Here is a 23,348-nt window from a genome sequence, read left to right as displayed (position 1 = left end):
ATACTGCTTGGTTGCTTTCAACTCTAGTCACCTTGTACCACATTCTCTAAAATTCTTTGAAGTTTAGAGGAGTACAATATCAGAATATTGTTATAATTAATGTACCAATAACTTACTAATATTAAATTTCTTGCGTGAAATATTTTCATTCTCCTGGGAGTTTCCTTATACTGTACTGTTACAATAGTGACAAAGCTCAGGTGCTCTGTGACATTGTATGACAGTGAGTAAAGACAGCTTAGGATGTTGAATGGCCATATAGAAAGCCTTCCCACCTTTGTCCTAGGAAAGCCTTTGACCTTAAAACAAGGTAATTTGAGTAGAAAGATCAGTGGTTGCCAGGGGTTGGCAGGGAGGGAGGGATGAATGGGCAAAATCAAGAGGACTTTTAGGGCAGTGACACTGTTTTCTATGATACTGTAATGGTGGATACATGTTGTTAATACGTTTGTCAAAACCTATAGAATGTTAACGCCAAGAGTGAACCCTGATGCAAACTATGGACTTTGGATGATGACGATGAGTCACTGTAGGTTTATTGATTGTAATCAGTGTCCCACTCTGGTTCAGGATGTTGATAGTGGGGAAGGCTGTGTGTATGGGGGCAGGGGATACATGGGAGCTCTCTGTACTTCCTGCCCAACTTTCCTGTGAACCTAAAACTGCTCTAGAAGTAAAGTTTACTATTAAACAAAAAATCATTTTACAGGCTCTTTTGATGGCATGTTGCAATATTTAACAAAACTTTCTAATGTAAAATTATTCCCTTATCCATCATAGGGCGTTCATTTGACAGTGTACGCCTGCTTCTTAATATTTGCCCTCAGTAAATGTGAAAAATAGCTGTTATCCTCTCAAATACTAGAACCTTGTTATTTTACAGGTGAGCAAACCTAGGCCTTTAGAAAATATGGGGACTGGGGCTTAGGTTTCCAAATGTTTAATTCATTGTCACCAGAACCACAACTTTCCTCCCATGATCACTCTGTAAATACTGTAGCCCTGATTCCAGCTATGATGTCCTTAGACTGCTGGCTCCACATAGCTTTCTTTTACACATTCACCATTTAGAACAGGCAGTCATGTACAAACCCTGTAGCTCTCTCCTCACTGTATAAATTACCCAGATAGATTTATTTCTGAATTCCCAAAGCCTACCTTACTAATATTTATGTAAGTGTTAATTGAGGCCAAAAAGTGGATATCTGGATGATTATTTTAGAGGAGATATTCCTTTACTTTTAGGTTGCCTGTAATTCTTTATACTTTTCTGTATTCCTCTGGTACATCTGTGTAGGATTTTAATGATTATAATCAGTTCTTTCTGGCAAAAAGCCTAGGTATTGTTTCTGGACATTAAGTTATATTGAATACCTGAGACTTGCTACAATCAGTAAGTATTCACATATCATGGGGCAATATTCTTGTGTAATAAGGATAAACTACATAGGATATTTCAATACTTTATCTTTTTAAAATTAGTATTCTGAAATCATGTAGACTGGGCATTTGATTTTTTTTTTGTTTTTAAGATTGTGTTCTAGGTGTTTATTAATATGTTAGTTACCAGTTTCATAACTTACAATTTTAAAGTTTGTCCTGAATGACACTTGACATTTGTCCTGAATGACACTTCCTGCTTCCTAGGAACTGGTTCCTCCACTGTTCCCAATCCTTCCTCCCCAGCACCAAAGATTGGTTAACCTAACATTTTCTTTCTTTTCCTAATGGTATAATATTATCATTTTATATAATTATTAGAATCATCAAAATATGTCATCTGTTGGCTTTTTAAATTTACATGGATTAGTCAAAAATTTAAGAACTGATGCTATAGAGAGTCAGATTTTCCCACATACTTAGTGTTTACAAGGTATCATTTATTTAACTTCAAAATAAAAAAGTCTGCTATTCTCCATTCCCATGGGAAGATGAAATGCTAAGCCCTGGTTTTAAATTTAAGGAGAGTAAACTTCTGGTCTCTTTATTTCCTTTCTCCCCTATTACATTACATCATAGCACTTTGACTTGGAAGAGACTTTAGAAGATAATTTAAATCAACTTTTTCATTTTGCAGAAGAGAAAAGTAGGACACAGCAGTTAAGTGACTTGCCTAAGTAAGATCTTGCAGTTAGTACCACATCTTGGACTCAAACCCTGACCCTCTCCTAACCCCCCCCCCTTTTTGTGTCTTTGTGCTTCTTAGTGGCACTAAGTTTCCCAGCCGCTCTATGCTGAGCCAGTCCAATCTGCAGTACTGTTGATGCTTTCTTGGCAGCCTTGTCCACACCTCTTCCTGAAGATCTACAGAATCACAGACTTGGAATCACAACGGCTACCTGTATTTCCCCGAATCTGTGCTGTTTCCCCTCTTTAAACAGCATTGCTTTATTCATGGAAATCAGTAGAGACGTCCCTATGGAAAGCTGCTGGCAGCGCTGTGGTAGGCAGAGTAATGTGGTCGCCATCCCCCCACCCCTGCCAGTATGTTCACATTCAGACCTTGGAACCTCTGAATATGGTAGGTTACATGGTAAAGGGGAGTTAAGATTGCTATTCACCTGACCTTAAAATAGGGAGATTATCCTGGATTAATTTGGTGATCCCACTGTAATCATGGGTCCCTAAAAGTGGAAGAGGGAATTGGAAGAGAGAACCAGAGATGGCAGTGTGAGAAGGTCTAGGCCTGCTGTTGCTAGCTTTGAAGTTGGAGGGAGAGGCCACAGTCAAGGAAGGAGGACGACCTCTACAAGATGGAAAAGGCAAAGAAACAAATTTTTCCATATAGCCCCCCAAAAAGATGTATCCTACTGACAACTTGATCTTAGCCCAGTGAGATCCGCGTTAGACTTCTGATTAACAGAACTGTAAGATAATAAATTTGTGTTATTTTAGTCCACTAAGTTTGTGGTAATTTGTTACAATAGCCATAGAAAATGAATGCAAGCATTTATACCGCTCCTCAGAAAAAGTCACCCACTTGGCTTTCCCGCTTCCCTCATCACCTGATTATTTCATTGGCTGCCTTGCTTTCCCTTATGAATCCTGGCTCCATGTTTGTCACCTAGATCCTTGGGTAAAACAACCCACTGCAAGACTGTCTACTCTCACTCAGCTCTGACTATCCTTAAGACACACCTCCTCAGTATTTGCTCATTGGCTTTAAAAACCACAATCCATGTTAAGAGGCTATGTAAAATTTTGAAACTATTCTGTTGTTGTCTGCTACTTTCCAGGAATTCAAGCTCAGGCTGATCCAGTAGTGCTAACCGCCCTGCCCTAACTCTTAAGAAATTTTTTTTTTGTCACTTTGTAATGCTTATCAGGGAAATTACCTGTATGGCAAAAAATGCAGTTGCTCATAGCTTCCTATTTATGAAAGAGACTGAGTGAAATGTATATCTTGCTTCTACTTCACAGAGGAGGAAAATGCTGGGCCATTGCCTGGTTACCTATTTTATTGGGCTGACTTGCTCAGCAGGCTGACGTGCGTGTTTGATAGCCCTACTTGCCAGGATGTAGCCAACATGTCTGTTAGCTCCTGCAAATGATGTAATCCTTGACTGGGTACAGCACCAAGTTTTTCCGCATTGCACAATGACTGTTGTAGAGTTAATTGGTGTTGGGGGCTTGATTTTGCAGAAGCCTCAGGGGGTCAGTGTGATATGAATTAGGACAACTGACTCCCCCAGCCTTTTCAAATTAATGTTATTCTCCATGTGGCTGGGAGGCTTGAATTCACCTAAAGTGTCTGTCTTCTCAGCACATTCTACGTTAGGGCTGCCAGAAAGGCAGAATCCGTAATTCTGACTTTCTGCATTTGTTCACTCCTGGCAGCGAAATTTTTTATTGACGCAAAATTTCTTGACCCACTGTGAAGTGAGGACCTTTCTGGGCCCTCCTTCCTGCACTATCCAGTAATTTCCCAGGTATAGGGAAGAGGCTATTTTATATTTTTGTAGACCTTAGGAACATTAGTGTCATTGACCAACTAATTCTTGCAGATGGTGTATCATTGAGTCTTGCTTTTTTTCTTTTATCCATTATGATAATCTCTGCCTTTTAAGCATAGTGTTTAGACAGTTTACATTTATTTTCAATATGATCAAGTTTAAATCTGCCGTCTTGCTCTGTTTTCTACGTGTCTCATCCTTGTTCCTCTTTCTTCATGTTTTTCTACTTTCTTTTGGATCAATAGAGTATTTTTTTGTGATTCCATTTTATCTCCATTATTGGCTGATAGCTATACCTTTTGTTTTATTATTTTTAGTAGTTACTCTAGGGTTTATATATCTAACTTTATTAATTTACCTTTAAGTAATATATATACCATTTCACACAAGAATCTTACAACAATATACTTCCATTCTGCACTCTCATCTTGTGCTATTTTTATCATATATTTTATTTCTGCATGTTATAAACCCACATACTTTATTATTATCAAGTTTGCTTTAAACAGCCAATTTTTTCCAGCCTTATAATTGACAAAACTGTCATATTTAAAGTGTACAACGTGATGATTTGATATTTGTATAGATTGTGAAAGTATTTCCACAATCAAGTTGACACAACCATTACCTCACTTTTTGTGTGTGTGTGTGTGTGACAACCCTTAAGATCGACTCTTTTAGCAAATTTCAGTTATATAATACCAGAATATAGTCATCATACTGTACATTGTGCTGTGTTTGCTGTAGTCATGCTGTACATAGATCCTCAGGATTTATTAATCTAACAGCTAAACATTTGTACCCTTTGACCAACCTCTCCCCATTTCCCCATCCCACCCCAGCCCCTGGCAACCACCCTTCTACTCGGTTTCTGTGCGTTCAACTTCCTTTTAAGATTCTCCATATTGGTGGGATCAGGCAGTATATTTGTTTCTCTGTCTGGCTTATCTCACTTAGCATAATGTCCTCCAGGTTTGTCCACGTTGTTGCAAATGCTAGGATTTCCTTGTTTTTTTATGGCTCAATAACATTCCATTGTATTTACATCTCTTTAAACACAGTTTTATTTGCATACCGAGCTTTGAACACATCCCTTCACTGGAAGTGTGGGGCAGGGGGGGTACGCATGGGGAGCCTGCCACTGGGTGGGAGTATGTGTGAGTGAGGTGCACAGATGGGGAAGTGCAGGGGAGGTATCCCCAGCAACTCAGGGGTGGGCTTCCTGATGCTGTCCTCGAAATGGTTAATAGGATCCATGTCCCTTTGACCCATTCCCGGCTCTGGCAGCTGTTCTCTCAGCCCCTCCCTGACCGTCGTTGTTCAGCTCACCTCAGTGCCCTGGATGGGGCAGGAAAGAAGTGGGCCCCTTTGGCAGCACCTTGTACAGCTGGGGGAGCTGGGCACGCACTCACATGCTCTCACTTTCCCTGGTGGGAGAAATTGTTGGCGAGAGGCACTGAGCCGCACCACCTTGGGGAGGGGGTAATATGTTCCTTTTACCTTCTTCACTGCATCTAATCTCTGCTGTTTTTGCTCCCGTAGCGTGCTGGAACTTCTCTGCTGGACTCTGCAGTTGCACAAAAGCACTCTTCTCGGTAGGTGATCGTCTTAATCATTGGTCTTTGGGGAAAAGACCGTAGAAAACTCCTATTCTGCCATCTTGCTGATGTCACTTCAATTAACCTTTAAAAAGATTAAAAATGAGACAAAAATGTCCTTAACAATTAGCCATGTATTTTACGTTGTAGGCCTCTATTTTTGTAGTTCCAAATTTCCATTTGATATTTTCCTTCTGCCGGAAGAACTTTAATATTTCTAGTGAGATAAGTCAGAGAAAGACAAATACTGTATGATATCACTTATACGAAGAATCTAGAAAAGCCAAACTCATAAAAACAGTGAAATGGTGGTTACCAGAGGATGGAAGGTAGGGGTGATAGGACAGATGTTGTTTAAGGGGACAAACTTGCACCAAGTAGTAAATAAGTCCTATAGAATTAATGTGCAGTACAGAGAATATAGATAATATTGTATTATAATCATCAAACTTGCTAAGAGACAACTTAATTATTCCAACCACTAAAAAGAAATGATAATTATGTAATGTGATGGAGGTACTGATTATTGCTACAAAGGCAGTCGTATTCCATATATGAATATTAAATCAACATGTTGTACACCTTAAATTTACACAATGTTTTATGTCAAATATATTTCAATTAAAAAAATTTCTCATAGTGCAAGTCTGCTTTCAGTGAATTCTGTCAGCTTTTATTTGTCTGCAAAAGTATTTATTTTGCCTTCATTTGTGGAAAATATTTGTGTTGAGTATAGAATTCTGTTGATAATTTTTTGATTCTGCCCACGGAGAAGTGTTTTTTGAGGTACAGATGAGTTCCTGCTCTGTGAAGACCCTCATCTCTAACCACTGAACCCCAGCAAGATTCTCCACAATCACACAGACACCAGATTGCAGTCAGTCTCTCTGTCTTTCCCTAGGGACCTTAATACGTTTGCATGGAAGAGCAGAGTTCCTCCTTTGCCAGGGTGGCTTGTATGAGCCTGAAGGAGAAGTGATGGTGCCTCCCACTCACATGTCTCTTCCCACGCTTTTCTTTAGTTTCTGTGACCAAGTGGAATAGCTGATTTCCACCTGGCTCAGGGAGATCAGTTAGGATGTTATAGTTCAGGCAGAGATGATGATAAGGTGAATTACAACCATGCTGATAGGGTTGACTTAGCTAAATAATGGTGGTGAGCTGAGAGGACTGGATGTGGGGAGTAAGAGAGAAGAATCCTGGAGACTGTGACCGTGCTCATTCTGGCAAACATTTCCTTCTTTCTTTGTATAACAGAACCCTAATTTTCAGTTGGATATATTGTTGCCCAATGAAAAGATTGCATTTTCAAGTCTTTTTGTAGCTAGATGTGACTATCACTAAATTCAGCCTAGTGAGATGAAAATGGAAGTGCTGTGTGGAACTTCTAGAAAGTGTTATTGAAAGGATTGAGCCCTCCTTCCCCTCTTTCCTACTGGCTGTTACGGGCATGCGATAGCAGGCACTCAAGCAGCCATCTTGCACCTTGAAGGGGAGGGCACATACTGAGAACGGCACGTCATCAAGAGGGAAAGGGCCTGGCACTGTGAACTAGAATACACTGGCCTGACTACATCTGGGCGTCTTTTTTTGTCAGAATACAATTACTTTTTGTCTTGTGTAAGCTGATGGCTTTGTCTGATTGTTTGTTTTTGCTCACGTTGTATGTGGTTGAACTTAATCCTGACTAATGAAAGCAGGGTGACAGAAGAGGCCCAGGTTTCGATCCTGGATGACTGAACAAGGAGTGATGCATTTGGTAAAGAACAAACAGGTTAGGGGCTTCTGAAGGTAGACAGTCCTATAAAACAATTAGTCACTAACATGAATAAATCTCTGTGATTAAATTATTTTTTAAAACATGAAAACAGTCAAGCTGTGGTTGAATCTTTTTTTTCTTTTGCTTTTTTAGACATGAACATTGATCTCATAAGTTAATCATGTTAGGAATTTGATGACTTAGTCTTACATCATATTGGAGTTCTGAAGTATTAAGGCTCCTTCTGCCTCATTTTCCTGTTAATGGAGGTGCAGGTCTTAATCACATTCTTGAATTAGAAAGAGACTTTTAGGTATCCTCAAAAGATTAATTGAAATAAAACATGGAAGAATGCACGATCTGTTGGAACTATTTATGAAGTGCTATTTTTCTCTTTGGATTAGGTCTTTACCCTCAGTCACTAACTGTTAAAGAACCTTTATCACATGTTTGACATTTCATGTCAAAATTGTTGTTGAGCACACCTAGGGAAAATTAAATTCAATTTACATTTTTGGCTTTTATCACGAAACTTTAAAATGACAGTAATTTGGGAGTGTAGATTTCACTTTGCTTTTTTATCCTTCAAGCTGTTCACAGAAGTTTTAGGATGCAAGTATAGTTTTAATCTATTTTCTCCCTCTGACTTTCTCCCTCAGGACAAAGATGATGGATTTGTGGTAGTAGTTTTAAGCTTGAAGCCATCAGGGAAGCATTTAAAATGTCTTTAGGCAAGCTTATCTTCCCTGTCTTCTTGTCTGGTAGGTAGTGTTGAAAGCTGAGTGTCTCTTTGCCTTTCTAAAAGTATGTCTCCTCTATGTGCTGGCAAACAAGTTGGAATTTAAATGACCTGTGGAATCCTTCAAGGCAATGACTGTATGTGGGAAAAGGAAACTGTCAGGCAGATTCTGAGCTAGAACTGATGTAATGCATCCCAGGGAAGCAGTGGTTGGAACTCAGGTAGCTTTGAGCAGGTAACATAATAGCAGAGGATACTTACCAGAAACAAGCATGTATAAAAGAAGAAAAGAAATGGAAACAGTAAGACCATTGATAACAAAATACAGTAGGGAGTAGGATTTAGGGCCTCTCTGGAAATCTTGAGAGGCCAAAGGCTCTAAAAGCCGAGACTGCTTCATTTTCTTTTGATCTAACAGTCATTACAAAATAATAACAATGTTCAGGTCAGTGTCAACATTGAAACTCACCTATATTATATCAGGTTTTTTTTTTATACCTGTTTTATAGCATAGGGCAGTGTCATACAAAAGGCCGCCTTCTCCCAAAGTGTACATTTCACTGAAAACAAAGGCAGGCATACTTGGAACTGAATTGACAGCTTTGTGGCTGTAAAGATAAATATAGCATTTTTCAGGTAGTGAATTCATGAATAATCAACGAACCAGCAAAGGACAAAAGTGACATATGGCGGCCTGGTGTGGATTAAGTGTGATTGTCACATTCCCCTCCCCACCTTTTGCCCTTCTCTAATTTATTGAAAGAAACAAAGCCAGCCTTATGTAGCCAGAACACAGTACCTCTAGAAAAATCCATGTAGACAAAGTGTTAACAGGGGAGTTTATTCATTAAATGTCTCCTCTGCTGTTTGGTTGTTTTAATAGTCCAGCTCAAGTTGTCTGCGTCAATTGAAATTTTATTCAAAATGAAAATTTGACTTCTTTAAAGTTAAACTGGTAAAGCAGTTTCGTTTTTTTTTTTTAATTACTGCTACACCAGGATTTCCAAATAAGTAACACTTAACCAGTTATGCTAATTTTGCCAGAATGTTTCTCTGTAAATAAACCACGAGTGCATTGTAGCTGACTGTGTTTTCATGCCTTCACCTAGGGTGTGAACCAAAAGAGAGGGAAGGCATTCTTGGTTTTTCCCTTGTATCAACCAACACTTTATTGAAGACAATGATTTTATTATTTTTAACAAAAAACCCCCCACCAGATTTAATGAAATTCCTTGGTAACACCAAGGTTTTTCAGACTAGTATTCTGAGGGACTGTTAATGGGGAGGTATTTGTTCACAGCCCAAATAATAACTGTACCACTTTAAAACATCATTCTTCCTCTGCGGCTAATGAAGGGTGGGTTTTTAGTCCAGTGAGTCAGTTTGTACCTTTTGTTTGCCTGGCTTTGTGCCAGGGATCTGATCCTAAAAGATTTAACGTTGGAGAGTCTCTAAATAGCCTGATTCTCCAGTCTCTCAATTGTGCTTTCGTTTATCCAAAACCCTTGAAGTTGGCAGTGGAATCAGTGGTAAGCTTTAATTATATCACATGTATATGAAATAAAGTGATATAAAAAATTACTTGTTTTGAATGGCTCCTCCAACTCCTCCCTAAAAAAGGTTCTGGAAACTTGCTCTTAGACTTATAGATTCCCATCTGAATTTGAACTATTTGTTGATTTATTTGTAAATAATGTGGATCTTGTGGCAGTATTAAATGCGACCTCAGAAATCAAGGTCTGATTTGGGTTAAGTCTGTAATATTTGACATTAGATGACCAGATGATGGTGCACAGACCACCATGAGAGGAGGATATCCATGGGACATCGCTTGCCATCTTTCAGAAACACTTAAATTGATTTTTATGATGGAATTGGCCACCCCTGGGAACTATCATGGTGGAGAGATTATAAGAGACTCTTCTGTTTTCTTGTTGGTGTAGAGAATCCTCTGTTTTCACTGATGGCTTCCAGAGGGGGGGATGAGCGTGAAGGGAATATAGCCTAAAGAAGCCTCTTCAGAACTCACCCTCCCCTTGGTCCCTTTGCCCGTTCCAGATTACAAAACTTTTGGACTAGGTCAAGAGCTTGGTTGTTAAGCACTATATAGAGTGCCACTTCTTGAGCTCGCAGTTGGGTATGGTAGTTAAGAACATGCACTGTGGGGGCTTCCCTGGTGGCGCAGTGGTTGAGAGTTCGCCTGCCCGTGCAGGGGATGCGGGTTTGTGCCGCGGTCCGGGAGGATCCCGTGTGCCGCGGAGCGGCTGGGCCCCTGGGCCATGGCCGCTGAGCCTGTGCGTCCGGAGCCTGTGCCCCGCGGCGGGAGAGGCCACAACACTGAGAGGCCCGCGTACTGCAAAAAAAAAAAAAAAAAAAAAAAACATGCTCTGTGAATCTCTGCAATACAATGGTGGTATGTTGTATTTCCCAAAGATGGCTGAACTTCCAGCCCCCTGCTCTTTGTAGGCCGTGACCTTGACACTCCTCTGTTGAGAGGAGGGGTCTCTATCCTCTCCTCTTGAATCTGCGCAGGCTTGTGATTTGCCTGTGACTAATGGAACGTGGCATAAGTGCTGAACGACGTCTGAGGCTAGGTTGGAAAAGGCAATTTAGCCGCCACCTTGCTTTCAGGGGCGCTCGCACTTGGATCTCTGTGCTGCCATGCAAGATGTCCTGCTATGCTGAAGCTTCCATGCTGTGAAGAAAGCCCAGGACACAAGAGAGGCCATATGTAGGTGCTCTAGTTGACAACTCCAGCTGAGATTCTAGATGACAGTAGCATCAACAGTCATACACGCAAGTGAAAATTTCCCCAGATGACTCCCACCCCCAGCCATTGAGACATCCCTAGTTGTTGAGTCTTCTTAGTTGTAGCCTCTACCTTTGTGCCCTGTCCGAATTCTTGACCTCCAGATTTCATGTATGATAAAATCGTTTTTCAAGCCACTACATTTGGTGTAATTTGTGATGTAGCAGTAGTAACTGGAATGAAAAACTGGGCAAATTATTTGACTTTTGTGTCCCTTTTGTTTCCTATCTTTAAACTGCTGATGGTAATAATAGCATTCCTTCAGAGAAATGAGTTAATTATGTAAAGCATTTAGTAAAGTACCTGGCACACAGTAAGGGTTCATTAAATGTTAGCTATTAATTAAGGGAAATCCATTAGACACTAAGTGTTTGGGGGGGGCATTGTCAAATAAGAAATAGTGAGCTCAGCTTGACTTTATTAATGAAATGTTCATTGTGATATGTAAAAAGGAAAAAGAATGAAGCTTTTCCCGAATTTGAATTTTTTTTCCACATTTGAGGGGATGAGGTTCTGGTAATTGTTCTCAAGAATATCAGCAGGGATGGTCAGGACATGTCCTCAGAATAAGCCTAGCTTTCCTTACTTACCTATTTAGAGCTATCATCTGTGAATTAGATTAAGTGCTATTTATATCATTGCCTTTGAGCACCTTCTGGAATAACAAATTCTGTGTGTTTACTGGGTAGAGAGATTAGAGTAGAACTTTAAAAAATCATCCTAAAATGACTATTTTCAGACTTTTAAGTGATATGGAGAAGAAATCAGTGTCTACATCACCACGTATAAAATCATTGTCATAGGTCTTTAAAAATGTATACGTCATGATAAGTCTTGATCTTCATCTTCCTGTTGTGAAAGAATTCTAGTTATTTCACTCTTTCTGTATTAGTTAATACCTGTCACCGTATTTTGGTCGATTGTATGTTCAAACACAGAGATTAAAATATCAGTCTTTTTGTTTTAGAAAATGTACTTCTTTAAAAATGTTGACCTTAGGGTAGCTATGTGTGATGTGCTTTCTTCTAGCTCCCGTTAAGCTACGCACATAGTCCCATAACAGCACCAAAGAGTTAAGTAGCAATCAACTATTTCTTAGTTTTAGAGGCATTTCCACTAACTACTTACTACATTGAGGTTGGAGTAGACTGAGAAAGCCTTAGTGGTATATTTATGCTTTGACTTCTAACACAGGAGAATAAAATGAGATGAGGAGGAGAAGTTAGAAAGAGGCTTTGATCTATTCCCATTGTTCACTCATACTTCCAAGATGAAGGTTACCATGAATGACTGTTGGAAGCCTGTTTCCTTCATGTTCTGTATTTCATGACATATTACAAGCCAGTTAACTTGACTAGAGATTCCTCTATCTCCCCCCACTCTCAACTCCTCCAAACTACCTTCAGCACCATTCTTTGTGTATCCATTCATAGACTAAGATTTCCAATATGTAGTATGGAAGAAAATGAAAGGAAACTTAGGATATTGCTTTCCAGGGATGCGATGCAGCTGTAGAAGTGGTGTTAAGAGGAAACCTGCAAGAGTTGTGCTCTTAGGGTTTCAGATTAGCATTTATTTTTTCTGTTAAAAGACAAACTGCAGCATGTTCCTGATGTTATAGTAACAAAATTCTCCTCATAATACGAGAGAATCATAGAAGATCCTAGATCAGTCCAGCATAGTTGTACTGTCTGCCGAGTATTATAAATGGAGCCATGGCCTGTGTGCATCAGCCTGTACACACAAAACCTGACCAAGTTCAAGATGTGAGCAAAATTTCACCATCCAATGGATAGTGACGGGAATCAAGGGTGATCTGTATACTCTGCCATTTAAAAATTGTACATTTTCTTTTTTCAAAGATAATAATCTTTACGGAAATTATGAAAGAAATCTGTAGCATAAAAGAAGGGAACCATTACCCAAAGATGATGAGGGAAGGCTTAAGAATCATTCTGTATGATTTATTATGGTATACAGAAGATATTTGTGGAAATGTAAGATTTTATTCTTAGCAAGAGAGCAAAAAATATGACCTCTATGAAATCAAAACAAAAAGTCATAAGAAAAAATCAGAATGAGATTTTAAGAGGAGCTGAAATGATTTTAAGAGGAGCTAAAAATAAACAAAAAACCTGAAAATGCAATAGCGGGATAAAAATCTGCAATGGCAATTGTAAAGAGCAGAGCTAATCCTGTGGAAAATGGAATCCTATATTGAGTATTTGAGATTGTCCAGAATAAGGAGAAAATGATGACAGGGAAGTGAAGTGACAAGGATAAAGACGACAGATATTGAGGACAGAGAGAGGAGAATAAGGTATTTCTAAGGGAGAGATCAGAATAAATGTAACAAAAGAGAAAAATAAAAGTTGAAGAAAACTTTCTTGAGGTAACAAGGTTCTGAATCTGCAGGTCCAAAGTGTAGGCTTCATTGTGTTCTGGGTAAAAGTAATGAAAATAAATCCCCACCTGTCTGAATTCTGGTAACACTTACAATTTTTAAAGAAAAGAATTCATAGATTAAAAAATAAATAGGTTACTCTAATGGTCCAGTGGTCAGTCTTACTTCACTGCAGATTTCTTTTTATTTATCCTGTAATGGATTCATTGGGCTTCTTAAAGCTATGATTTGGTGATTTCATTAGTTCTGGAAAAATCTTAGCCATTTTCTCACCTGCCATTCTCTTGTTCTTCAATTTCTTCAGTTTCTTTTGAAACTCCAATTAAATATATATTGGACTTTCTCATGTATTCACATTTCTTACCCTCTGTCATGCATTCATCATCTTTTTGTCTCTCTCTGTCCTGAATTCTGTATGGTTGCTTCCAGTGATGTGCTGTTAAACTGGTTCTCCAGGGGGAAAAAAAGCCCTGATTTGTAGCAGTTGTTGATTTCCATAGTGTAAATATTCACAAGGGCAGTTTCAGGCAACCAGCATGACTTCACTGAGGCAGAGTTAGAAGGAGCTGCACATAACTGGCTTTCACAGGCTGGTTCAGGCCAGCTCTAGCATACCTCTAGGCTTTTCTCCTGTCTTCCCATTTACTAAATATCTTTTAAGTTGCGTCTAATCTGCTTTTAAACCTCTCTATTCAGTTCTTAATTGGGGTTATTTTATTTTTAATTCTTGACTTTCTATTTTTTTTTCTATTTTCAAACTGTGTCACTGTGTATAGTTTTCACTTCTCTGCTAAAAACTCCAACTTGTCTTTTGTTTATCTTATCACAGAAAACACAATTATTTTTTTGTCTGCATCTGATATTTCCAATTTCTCAAGTTATCTCCTGACCACTTTTTCCTGTCTGTTGTTTCTGCTTATTCTTATTCCTGTTTAGTTTCCTGTGTATTCCATTATCCTCGACTGGGCCCTCGATACTACATTTGAAAAATTATTTAAGACTATTTTTAGGCCCACAGCGTAGGTACTTAGAAAATTTGCATTTGCTTCTGACAGACACTTTGGGAGTATTCTAATCCGGGATGGGTTATAAACCAAGTTTAAAGTTTGAGAAAAGCAGTTTGATCCTAGTTTGATCCTAGGTTATAATCTGCTTCAGATTTCAGATTCTTATTTAAGGATGTAGCCCTTTGGGATTCCAGCTTATTGTGGGGAGGGTCTTAGGTGAGATGGCCCTCAGTTTTATTTCTGTATCTGTCCCCCTGAGAATCAATCAAAACAAAGGTTCTAATTTTCCAAGATCAGCAAGGACCCTTTAGAGGAAATGTGGCTTCAGAATTTGTTTTCCATGCTGACTTTTCATTCCCATTTCACTTTTTAAAAAATTGTGGTAAAATATACGTAACATAAAATTTACCATTTTAACTATTTTTAAGTGTGTAGTTCAGTGGCATTAAGTATATTCACATTGTTGTGCAAACAGCACCACTATCCATCTCCAGAACTTTTTCATCATCCCAAACTGAAACCGTACCCATTAAACAATATCCTCCTTACCCCATTCACCCCAGCCCTTGGTAACTGCTGTTCTGCATTGTGTGAATTTGACTATTGTAGGTACCTCATATTAGTAGAATCATGTAATAATTGTCTTTTTGTGTCTGGCTTATTTCACTTAGCATAATGTCTTCAAGGTTCATGTTATAACATGTATCAGAATTTCACTCCTTTTTAAGGCTGAATAATATTCCTCTGTGTGTGTGTGTGTGTGTGTGTGTGTGTGTGTGTGTGTGTACACACACACACCACATTTTGATTAGCAGTTCATCCATTGATTGGAAACTTTGTTTCCACTTTTGGCTGTTGTTTATTATGCTGCTCTGAACATGGGTGTACAAATATCTGAGTCCTTGCTTTCATTTCTTTTGGGTATATACCCAGGAGTGCAATTGCTGGATCATATAGTAGTTCTATTTTTAATTTTTTGAGGAATCAATAATACTGTTTTCCACAGCAGCTGCCTCATTTTACATTTCCACCAGCAATCACAAGGGTTCCAGTTTCTCCACATCTTTTTTTTTTTTAATAACCATTTTAATGGGTGTGAAGTGGTATCTCATTGTGATTTTGATTTGCATTTCCCCGGTGATTAGTGATGTTGAGCATCCTTTCATGTGCTTATTGACTGGTCCTATATCTTCTCTGGAGAAATGTCTATTCAAGTCCTTAGCCCATTTTTGAATTTGCCCAGTTTTTGTTTAGTATTAGGAGTTATTTGTTTCCAGATATGAATTCCTTATCAGATATATGATTTGTAAATATTTTCTCCAATGCCTGTTTTTTTTTTTTTTTTTGCGGTACACAGGCCTCTCACTGTCGTGGCCTCTCCCGCTGCGGAGCACAGGCTCCGGACGCGCAGGCTCAGTGGCCATGGCTCACGGGCCCAGCTGCTCCGCGACACGTGGGATCCTCCCAGACCGGGGCACGAACCCGTGTCCCCTGCATTGGCAGGCGGACTCTCAGCCACTGCGCCACTAGGGAAGCCCCCGTAGGTTACCTTTTTATTCTGTTGATAGTGTCCTTTTATGCACAAAAGTTTAAAATTTTGATGTAGTCCAATTTATCTTTTTTTTTCTTTTGTTGCCTGTGTTTTTAGTGGCATATCCAAGAAATCATTGCCAAATTCAGTGTCATGGAGCTTTCTCCCTATGCTTTTGAAGAGTTTTATAGTGTTAGTTCTTGCATGTAGGTCTTTGATCCATTGTGAGTTAGTTCTTGTATATGGTGTAAGGTAAATGTCCACCTTCATTTTTTTTTCTTTGCGTGTAAATGTTTAGTTTTCCCAGCACCATTTGTTGAAATCCCCTCTTAGTTTTGACTTGATAAATTCTTACTGTCTTCTTATTTTTCAGTACTTTCGAAAGATGTTTTTCAGTGCCTTTGAAAGATGTTTTTAAAGTACTTTTACAGATTATTGTTTCCAACAGGATGTATAAAACATATTTCACCATTGTATTGGAAATAGGAAAATTCATTAATGTTTTAAATCAATTTGAATGAGAATACAAGTGATACCCTAAACCCTATAAAACATGTGGAGGGATATAGCCCCCATCCTTAGCTTTTAAATACTGTTTGGTTGCAGTTTTGCACTTTTCATGGGAAAAAGGTACAGCTTATCAGCATATGTATTTTTTAATAACCAAATAATTCATTAGTCTAAATCTTATCTTCTTAGGTTATAAAACTTACTTAGAATTGAATTACTAGTGAGAGAAACAAAGATGTAATTTTCTGCCAAGACTATGGGAATCATGAAAGCATTCCCATCTCCTTTTAGTGGTTATACGTGTTCCCCCCAATCACGAGTAAGGATTAGAGCCTATATTTTAATATGTCACCTATTTAATCATGTTTAATTGGGTGGATGGAGGGGCAACCTCCCTATTTAAAAATTTTTAGTAACGTAGTAAATGTTAATCATACCTCTTCAGATGATACACTGCTAATATTTCATTTTATTTCTTTTAGAAATTTCTTCTTTGTTCATGAATAGGCAAGTACAGGATTTCCAAAAGGGAGAGCTAGAAGCAGTCAGTATTCATAGGTAGTAATTTTCAGAGATCTGTTGAGGGGCTCTTAATATTAAAGGAATCAGCAAAGCAGTGCATTAATGATTTTAGTTGGATGTTTATTAACATTTGGCTTTGTTTAAATTCATTATAGGATTCTTTGATAAGATTTTTCATGTAAATCTTCTTGAACTATGTACCAATAGCACTTTTACAATACGAATTAGGATGGATTTACACTTAATCTTACAGTAGTTTTCTACTTGCCTCCTTGAGCAGGGGAGAAAGAGATGGTGTTACAATATAGTGAATGTACTTACTTATTCTGTAGCCTGGCAGGGTATTTGTGCTTGTGGATGTCATGTATTATGTGTGTTGGGGACGAAATAAAACATGAAGGGCTATTCTTGTATAGAGGGTATCTATGAAAAATGCAGAGTGTAGTATTGGTTGAAAAATAAACTTGGCTAATGACCTTTAACTTTTAAAATTACCTTCAACCAAGACATTTTATCAGTTTATCAACAGTTTTGACATACCTAACACTTGTGCCATGGTTCAGCTATGCAGAGAGCACAGTCTGGGCTGGAATGAGAGTGGTCACGGGAAGTCTGCCCTTACAAGTCCTGAAGATAAGCCCTGATACTGAGTTGGGCATATTTATTCCCTCAGTGACTAGCTCAATAAAGCCTATTCATTAAGGAATCTTGTCGTTGACTCAGGTCCACTTGTCACAAATCATACTCTCCAATTTTAGGATTACATCAGGCTGAAATCATGGACAAAGCATGTTGCTAGGTTCATTCTTTCATAACACAAGGAGTGGCTTATTATCAAATTGCCCACAGCAATTTGATCGTCAGCAGTTTTACATGTTTAGGGTGATTACTCCAACACTTCCTTAAAGCTATTGAGATTTATAAAGGCCTTTAACTTTTGGAACAAGAAAGAAATAGTCTTTGATGTATATTAAATGCTTCCCACTTGCCACACATTGTATTATATTGAATCCAACACAAGTAACATACAATTTCTCCTTGCAGGTAAACAGAGTCTTCTTAGGAAGGTACAATACATAAAAGAGAAGAAAAGTTCACTCTGAGCTGAATTTTTTTTTTTTTTTTGGCGGTACTCGGGCCTCTCACTGCTGTGGCCTCTCCCGTTGCGGAGCACAGGCTCTGGACGCGCAGGCTCAGTGGCCATGGCTCACGGGCCCAGCCCCCCCGCGGCTTGTGGGATCTTCCCGAACCAGGGCACGGACCCATGTCCCCTGCATCGGCAGGCGGACTCTCAACCACTGCGCCACCAGGGAAGTCCCTGAGCTGAATTTTAAGAATAGTTTTGATTTTTATCAGAGACCATCTTAGTCATTGAAAATTTCTAATCTATAAAACAGCAGTGGCAGAACTGTTTGGGTGGGGGAAGATGAAGACATTTAAAAATTCTATTTAAGAAGCCATTATTGATCCTCTTTTTTATTTCAGAAACTCTGACGGTCAGTCAGTCACGAAGATCTGATTATACCCCCAAGATACTCAAAGTATAGGAGGATAAGGGCAACTCAAAGCTATTAACACATTGCTTTTATGGTATAATCGTCATTATTCTTCATAACAGTACTGTTTGGGCTTTACAGCTGGGGTAACAAAGGTCCAGAGAGATTAAACGAAGAATGGAGTGTGTATTTAGCCCCACTCCTGTGTTTCTGCAGTGTCTTCGTGAGATGCCAACTGAGTGAGAATTGGATAAGCTGTGTAGAGTAGCACAAGAACCCGTGTGGGACCTTTAAAATATGTCCTGTATTGATCTTAGAGTCACATTGCTAGGATAAAATGGCGAAGCAAAACCATTTAGTAATTTGATAAGACTGAAGAGATTAGATATTTACTTTTCTTTATTATCCAACAGATTATTTGTTAAGTGCATAATACGTGTCACACATTGTATTCATTGACTGTTCTGTTTGGTTCTGCTGTCACTCTTAGTAATTTAAACATGCTTAATGCAGATTTATAAGTACAGTTAAGCACGAAGATCCAGAAAAAAGTAATTTACTCTGCCTCTCATCTTTCAGAAGGAGTCATTGTGAACATTTTGGTTTATTTCCTTGTTATTTTTTATCCATAAAAAATAAGTCCTGTTTTATTGAGACCATGCAGCATATACATGATGGAATTCTGTTATACTTTTATGTATTTTCCCCTCACAATAAAAAGTTAATAGTTCTTATTTACTGTATTTTTGGCACAGAGCTAATATATAATTATTTTATATTTTAAAAATGTTTTCTATATTTAAAAAATATGTACTATTCAATACATGCAAAAGAATCTATGTGTCACATATGTAAGTTACGGGTTTTTGTGAACTGATCACCCAGTGTAAGAACACATGAGAACCAACACTATTGAAGAATGGCAAAATACGCCACTTTGGCATAAGGATTATTGTGGGCTAAAGGCAATTGAAAAAAGGTGCAAGAAGGGTGCTCTGACTACCCCACCCCTGCCCTGCCCCCGCCCCATTCTTCCTGAAAGCAGGAGATAAAACTGGCAAGTGTAAGGTGCTCTGCCTACCATACCAGGAGGAAGCACTCTTATCACTAGAGCCGGGAGTTGAGACTAAGTATTCTGTGCAAACAAACCTTGTAAAAATAACTCCTGTCTGTCTCTGGTCTTTTCCACAGTTGCCTCTCCTTGTTCACCTAATATATAAGCACTTAGGTTTTGCCAGTTCTTTGGGTCTTCATTTTCTTGTGGACGCTTACATGTACATGAAAAAATAAAATGTGTATGCTTTTCTCCTTTTAATCTGTCTGAAGTCAGTTTAATTCTCAGGCCCAGCTGGAGACCCTAATAGGGTAGAGGTCAACGTTTTACAAAACTCCACTACCATTCTACCCTCTAACCTCCCCATCAGAAATACTGCTATGTTCAATTTTGTTTATCATTTCTTTGCCTTTTTAAAACGTTTTAAAAACCACAAATTTATGTATCCCTAAGCAATATATAGTATAGTTTTGCTAATTTTTGAATTTTTACAAAAAAGTTATCATGTGTTCTTGTTTTTTTTTTTGTTTGTTTCTACATGTTGTCGCCTTTAATGGTAGGTCATTCATTTTTATTATTGTCTAATATTCCTTTCTGCTAATACATCATCATATGTTTATTTATTTGCCTTTCTGTGAGCATCCGAATTGTTTCCAGATTTTTGCTATTTTGAGCAGTGCTGCTATTATTGGGTTTTAGGATACGTGAATGCTGAATTTTACATGATATCCAAAATTGTGATTCAAAGTGGTTGTACCAGTTTACATTCCATCAGCAGTATATGAGTGTTGCCAATGATCTCCATCCTTGCTAACACTTTCCATTTTCCTGCTTCTTAATTTTTGCCATTCTGATGGATATGCAGTGCTAGTCTATGGTCTTAGTTTACATTTCCCTGAAAACTAATGAGACTAAATACTTTTTCATGTTTACTGCCATAAGTCTTCTGTGAAATGTCTGTTTATATTTCTTGCTCATTTTTTCTTTTGGGTTGTTTGTTCTTTTTTCATTGGTTTGTAGGATTTACTTATATGTTCTGGATACTTTTCTTGGGTGGTTAGGGTTTAAGAGTTATTTTCTCCGCGTTTAAACTTGTGTAAGTTTTGTTTGAATGTCTGTTTTCAGTTCCTTTGGGTACACACCTAGGAGTGTAGTTGCTGGGTCATATGGTAACTCTATGTTTAACATTTGGAGAAACTACCAAACTATTTTCCACAGCAGCTTCACCTTTTTATATTTCCACTAGCAGTGTATGAGAGTTTCAATTTCTCTACACCCTTACCAGCATTTGTCATTATCTGTCTTGTTTTTTTTTTGAAGTGTATTTGACATACAGCATTCTGTAAACTTAAGGTGTACAACATACTGATTTGATACATTTATATATTAATAATATGAGTGCCATTGTAGCAATGTTTAACACCTTTGTCACATCACATAATTATCATTTCTTTAAGTTGTTGGATAATTAAGAGCTACTCTCTTAACAAGTTTGATCAATATTGTCTATATTTACTATACTGTGCATTAGATATCTAGGGCTTATTTGCTACTGTTGCAAGTTTGTGCCCTTAAGCAAGGTAGTCTGTCCTATTCTGTAACCCCCAATCCCCTGGTAACCACCAGTTTACTCTCTGTTGCTTAGAGTTTGGCTTTTTTAGATTCCACATATAAGTGATGTCATACAGTATTTGTCTAATTTGTCTTTTTCTGTCTGGTTTATCTCACTTAGCATAATGTCCTCAAGGTCTGTCTATATTGTCACAAATGGCAGGGTGTCCTTTCTCGTGGCTGAATAATATTCCATTGTGTGTTTATGGTATATATACATACGTACATACATACCGTATCTTCTTTATCCATTCATCTGTTGACAAGCATTTAGGTTGTTTTCCTATCTTGGCTATATTGAATAATACTTCAATAAACATGGGAGTGCATATATCTCATCAGTAACCTGTTTTCATTTCTTTGGGTATATGCCCAGAAGTGGAGTTGCTGGATCTTATGGTAATTCTATTTTTAATTTTTTGAGGAAATTCCATATTGTTTTCTGCAGCGGCTAAACCAATTTACATTCTCACCAACAGTGTACAAGGGTTCTCTTTTCTTCACATCCTCACCAACACTTGTTATCTCTTGTCTTCTTGATGATAGCAGTTTTAACAGGTGTGAGATGATATCTCATTGTGGTTTTGATTTGCATTTCTCCGATTATTAGTAATGTTGAGCATCTTTTTATGTACCTGTTGGCCATTTGCATGTCTTCTTTGGAAAAATGTTTGGTTCCCCTGCCCATTTTTTTTTTTTTTTTTTTTTTTTTTGCGGTACGCGGGCCTCTCACTGTTGTGGCCTCTCCTGTTGCGGAGCACAGGCTCTGGACGCGCAGGCTCAGCGGCCATGGCTCACGGGCCTAGCTGCTCCGCAGCATGTGGGATCTTCCCGGACCGGGGCATGAACCTGTGTCCCCTGCATCGGCAGGCGGACTCTCAACCACTGCGTCACCAGGGAAGCCCCCCCCCCCGCCCATTTTTTAATTGGATTTAAAAAATTGAATTGTATGAGTTCTTTATATATTTTTGCTATTAACCCCTTATCTGAAATATGGCTTGCAAAAGGTTTCTCCCATTCTGTAGGTTGCTTTTTCATTTTGTTGATTGTTTCTTTTGCTGTGCAGAAGCTTTTAAGTGTGATGTAGTCCCACTTGCTGACTTTTGGTTTTGTTGTTTGTGCTTTTGGTATCACATCTAAAAAATCATCAGCAAGACTCATCTTGAGGAGCTTCTTCCCTCTGTTTTCTTCTAGGAGTTTTGTGGTATCATGTCTTATGTTAAGGTCTTTGATCCATTTTGAGTTAGTTTTTTGTGAATGGTGTAAGATAGGGGTCCACTTTCCATTTTTTGTTCTGCATGTGTTTATCCAGTTTCCCAACACCATTTGTTGAGGAGACTATGCTTTCCCCATTGGGTGTATTGGCTCCCTTATTGAATATCAGTTGGCTGTATTTGTGGGGGCTTAATTCTGGGCTCTATCCTGTTCCACTGGCCTATGTGTCTATTTTTATGCCAAACGATACTGTTTTAATTACTATTGATTAGCAGTACAGTTTGAAATCAGGAAGTGTGATACCTCTGTTTTTTTTCTTCTTTCTCAGGATTACTTTGGCTATTTGAGGTCTTTTGTGCTTCCCTACAAATTTTAGGATTGTTTGTTCTATTTCTGTGAAGAATGTCATTGGGATTTTGATAGGGCTGTGTTGAATGTATAGATGGCTCTGGGTAGTATGGATATTTCACAATATTAAGTCTTCCTATTTATAAATATGGGATCCTTTTCCATTTATTTGTTTCTTCTTTGATTTATTTCAACAAGGTGTTGTAGTTTTGTTTCCTTGGTTAAACTTATCCCTAGGTACTTTATTATTTGTGATGGTATTGTGAATAGAATAATTTTCTTTATTTCTTTTCAGATGTTTGATTTTTCATAACTACAGTTGCTTCTATGTGTTGATTTTTATACCCTTCAGTTTTACTGAATTTGTTGATTAGTTCCAGCAGTTTTAGACTTGAGTCTTTGGGATTTTCTACATAAAAAAATTATATCATCTGCAAATAATGACAGTTTTACTTCTTCAATTCTGATTTGGATGCCTTGTATTTCTTTTTCTTGCCTAATTGCTCTGGCTAGGTCTCTCAGTACCATGTGGAATAGGACTGGTAATAGCTGGCATCCTTGTCTTATTCCTGATTTTAGAGGAAACGCTTTCAGGTTTTCTCTGTTGAGTATGATGTTAGCTGTGGGTCTGTTATGTATGGCCTTTATTATGTTGAAGTTATGTTCCTTCTACACCCAATCTGCTGAGGGTGTTTATCATGAAAGGGTGTCATGTTTTGTCAAATGCTTTTTCTGCATCTGTCGAGATGATCCTATGATTATCTATTAATGTGATGTATTACATTTATTGAT

General features: G+C 38.2%; 1 protein-coding gene across 7 annotated transcripts in view; it reads left to right on the top strand.

Annotated features, from left to right (window-relative positions):
* The window catches only part of LOC132524858 (cytochrome c oxidase assembly factor 1 homolog), a 100,960-nt gene that overhangs the window by 39,472 nt on the left and 38,140 nt on the right, over positions 1–23,348 (top strand). For 6 of the 7 annotated variants that reach the window (XR_009542068.1, XR_009542069.1, XM_060157361.1 and 3 more), the window contains exon 2: positions 5,496–5,548. Coding sequence is in view for 3 of the 7 variants with exons in the window: in XM_060157361.1 (XP_060013344.1) it covers positions 5,496–5,548 (53 nt within the window). In the remaining 4 variants the exon portion in view is untranslated. Of the gene's footprint in view, positions 1–5,495; positions 5,549–8,016; positions 8,072–23,348 lie in introns of those variants that run through there. The other variant, XM_060157362.1, reaches the window with a different exon arrangement.

This window comes from Lagenorhynchus albirostris, chromosome 8 (genome assembly GCF_949774975.1).
Source record: "Lagenorhynchus albirostris chromosome 8, mLagAlb1.1, whole genome shotgun sequence".
In the NCBI taxonomy this organism is placed as follows: domain Eukaryota; kingdom Metazoa; phylum Chordata; class Mammalia; order Artiodactyla; family Delphinidae; genus Lagenorhynchus; species Lagenorhynchus albirostris.
This window is presented reverse-complemented; position numbering and strand designations above follow the sequence as displayed.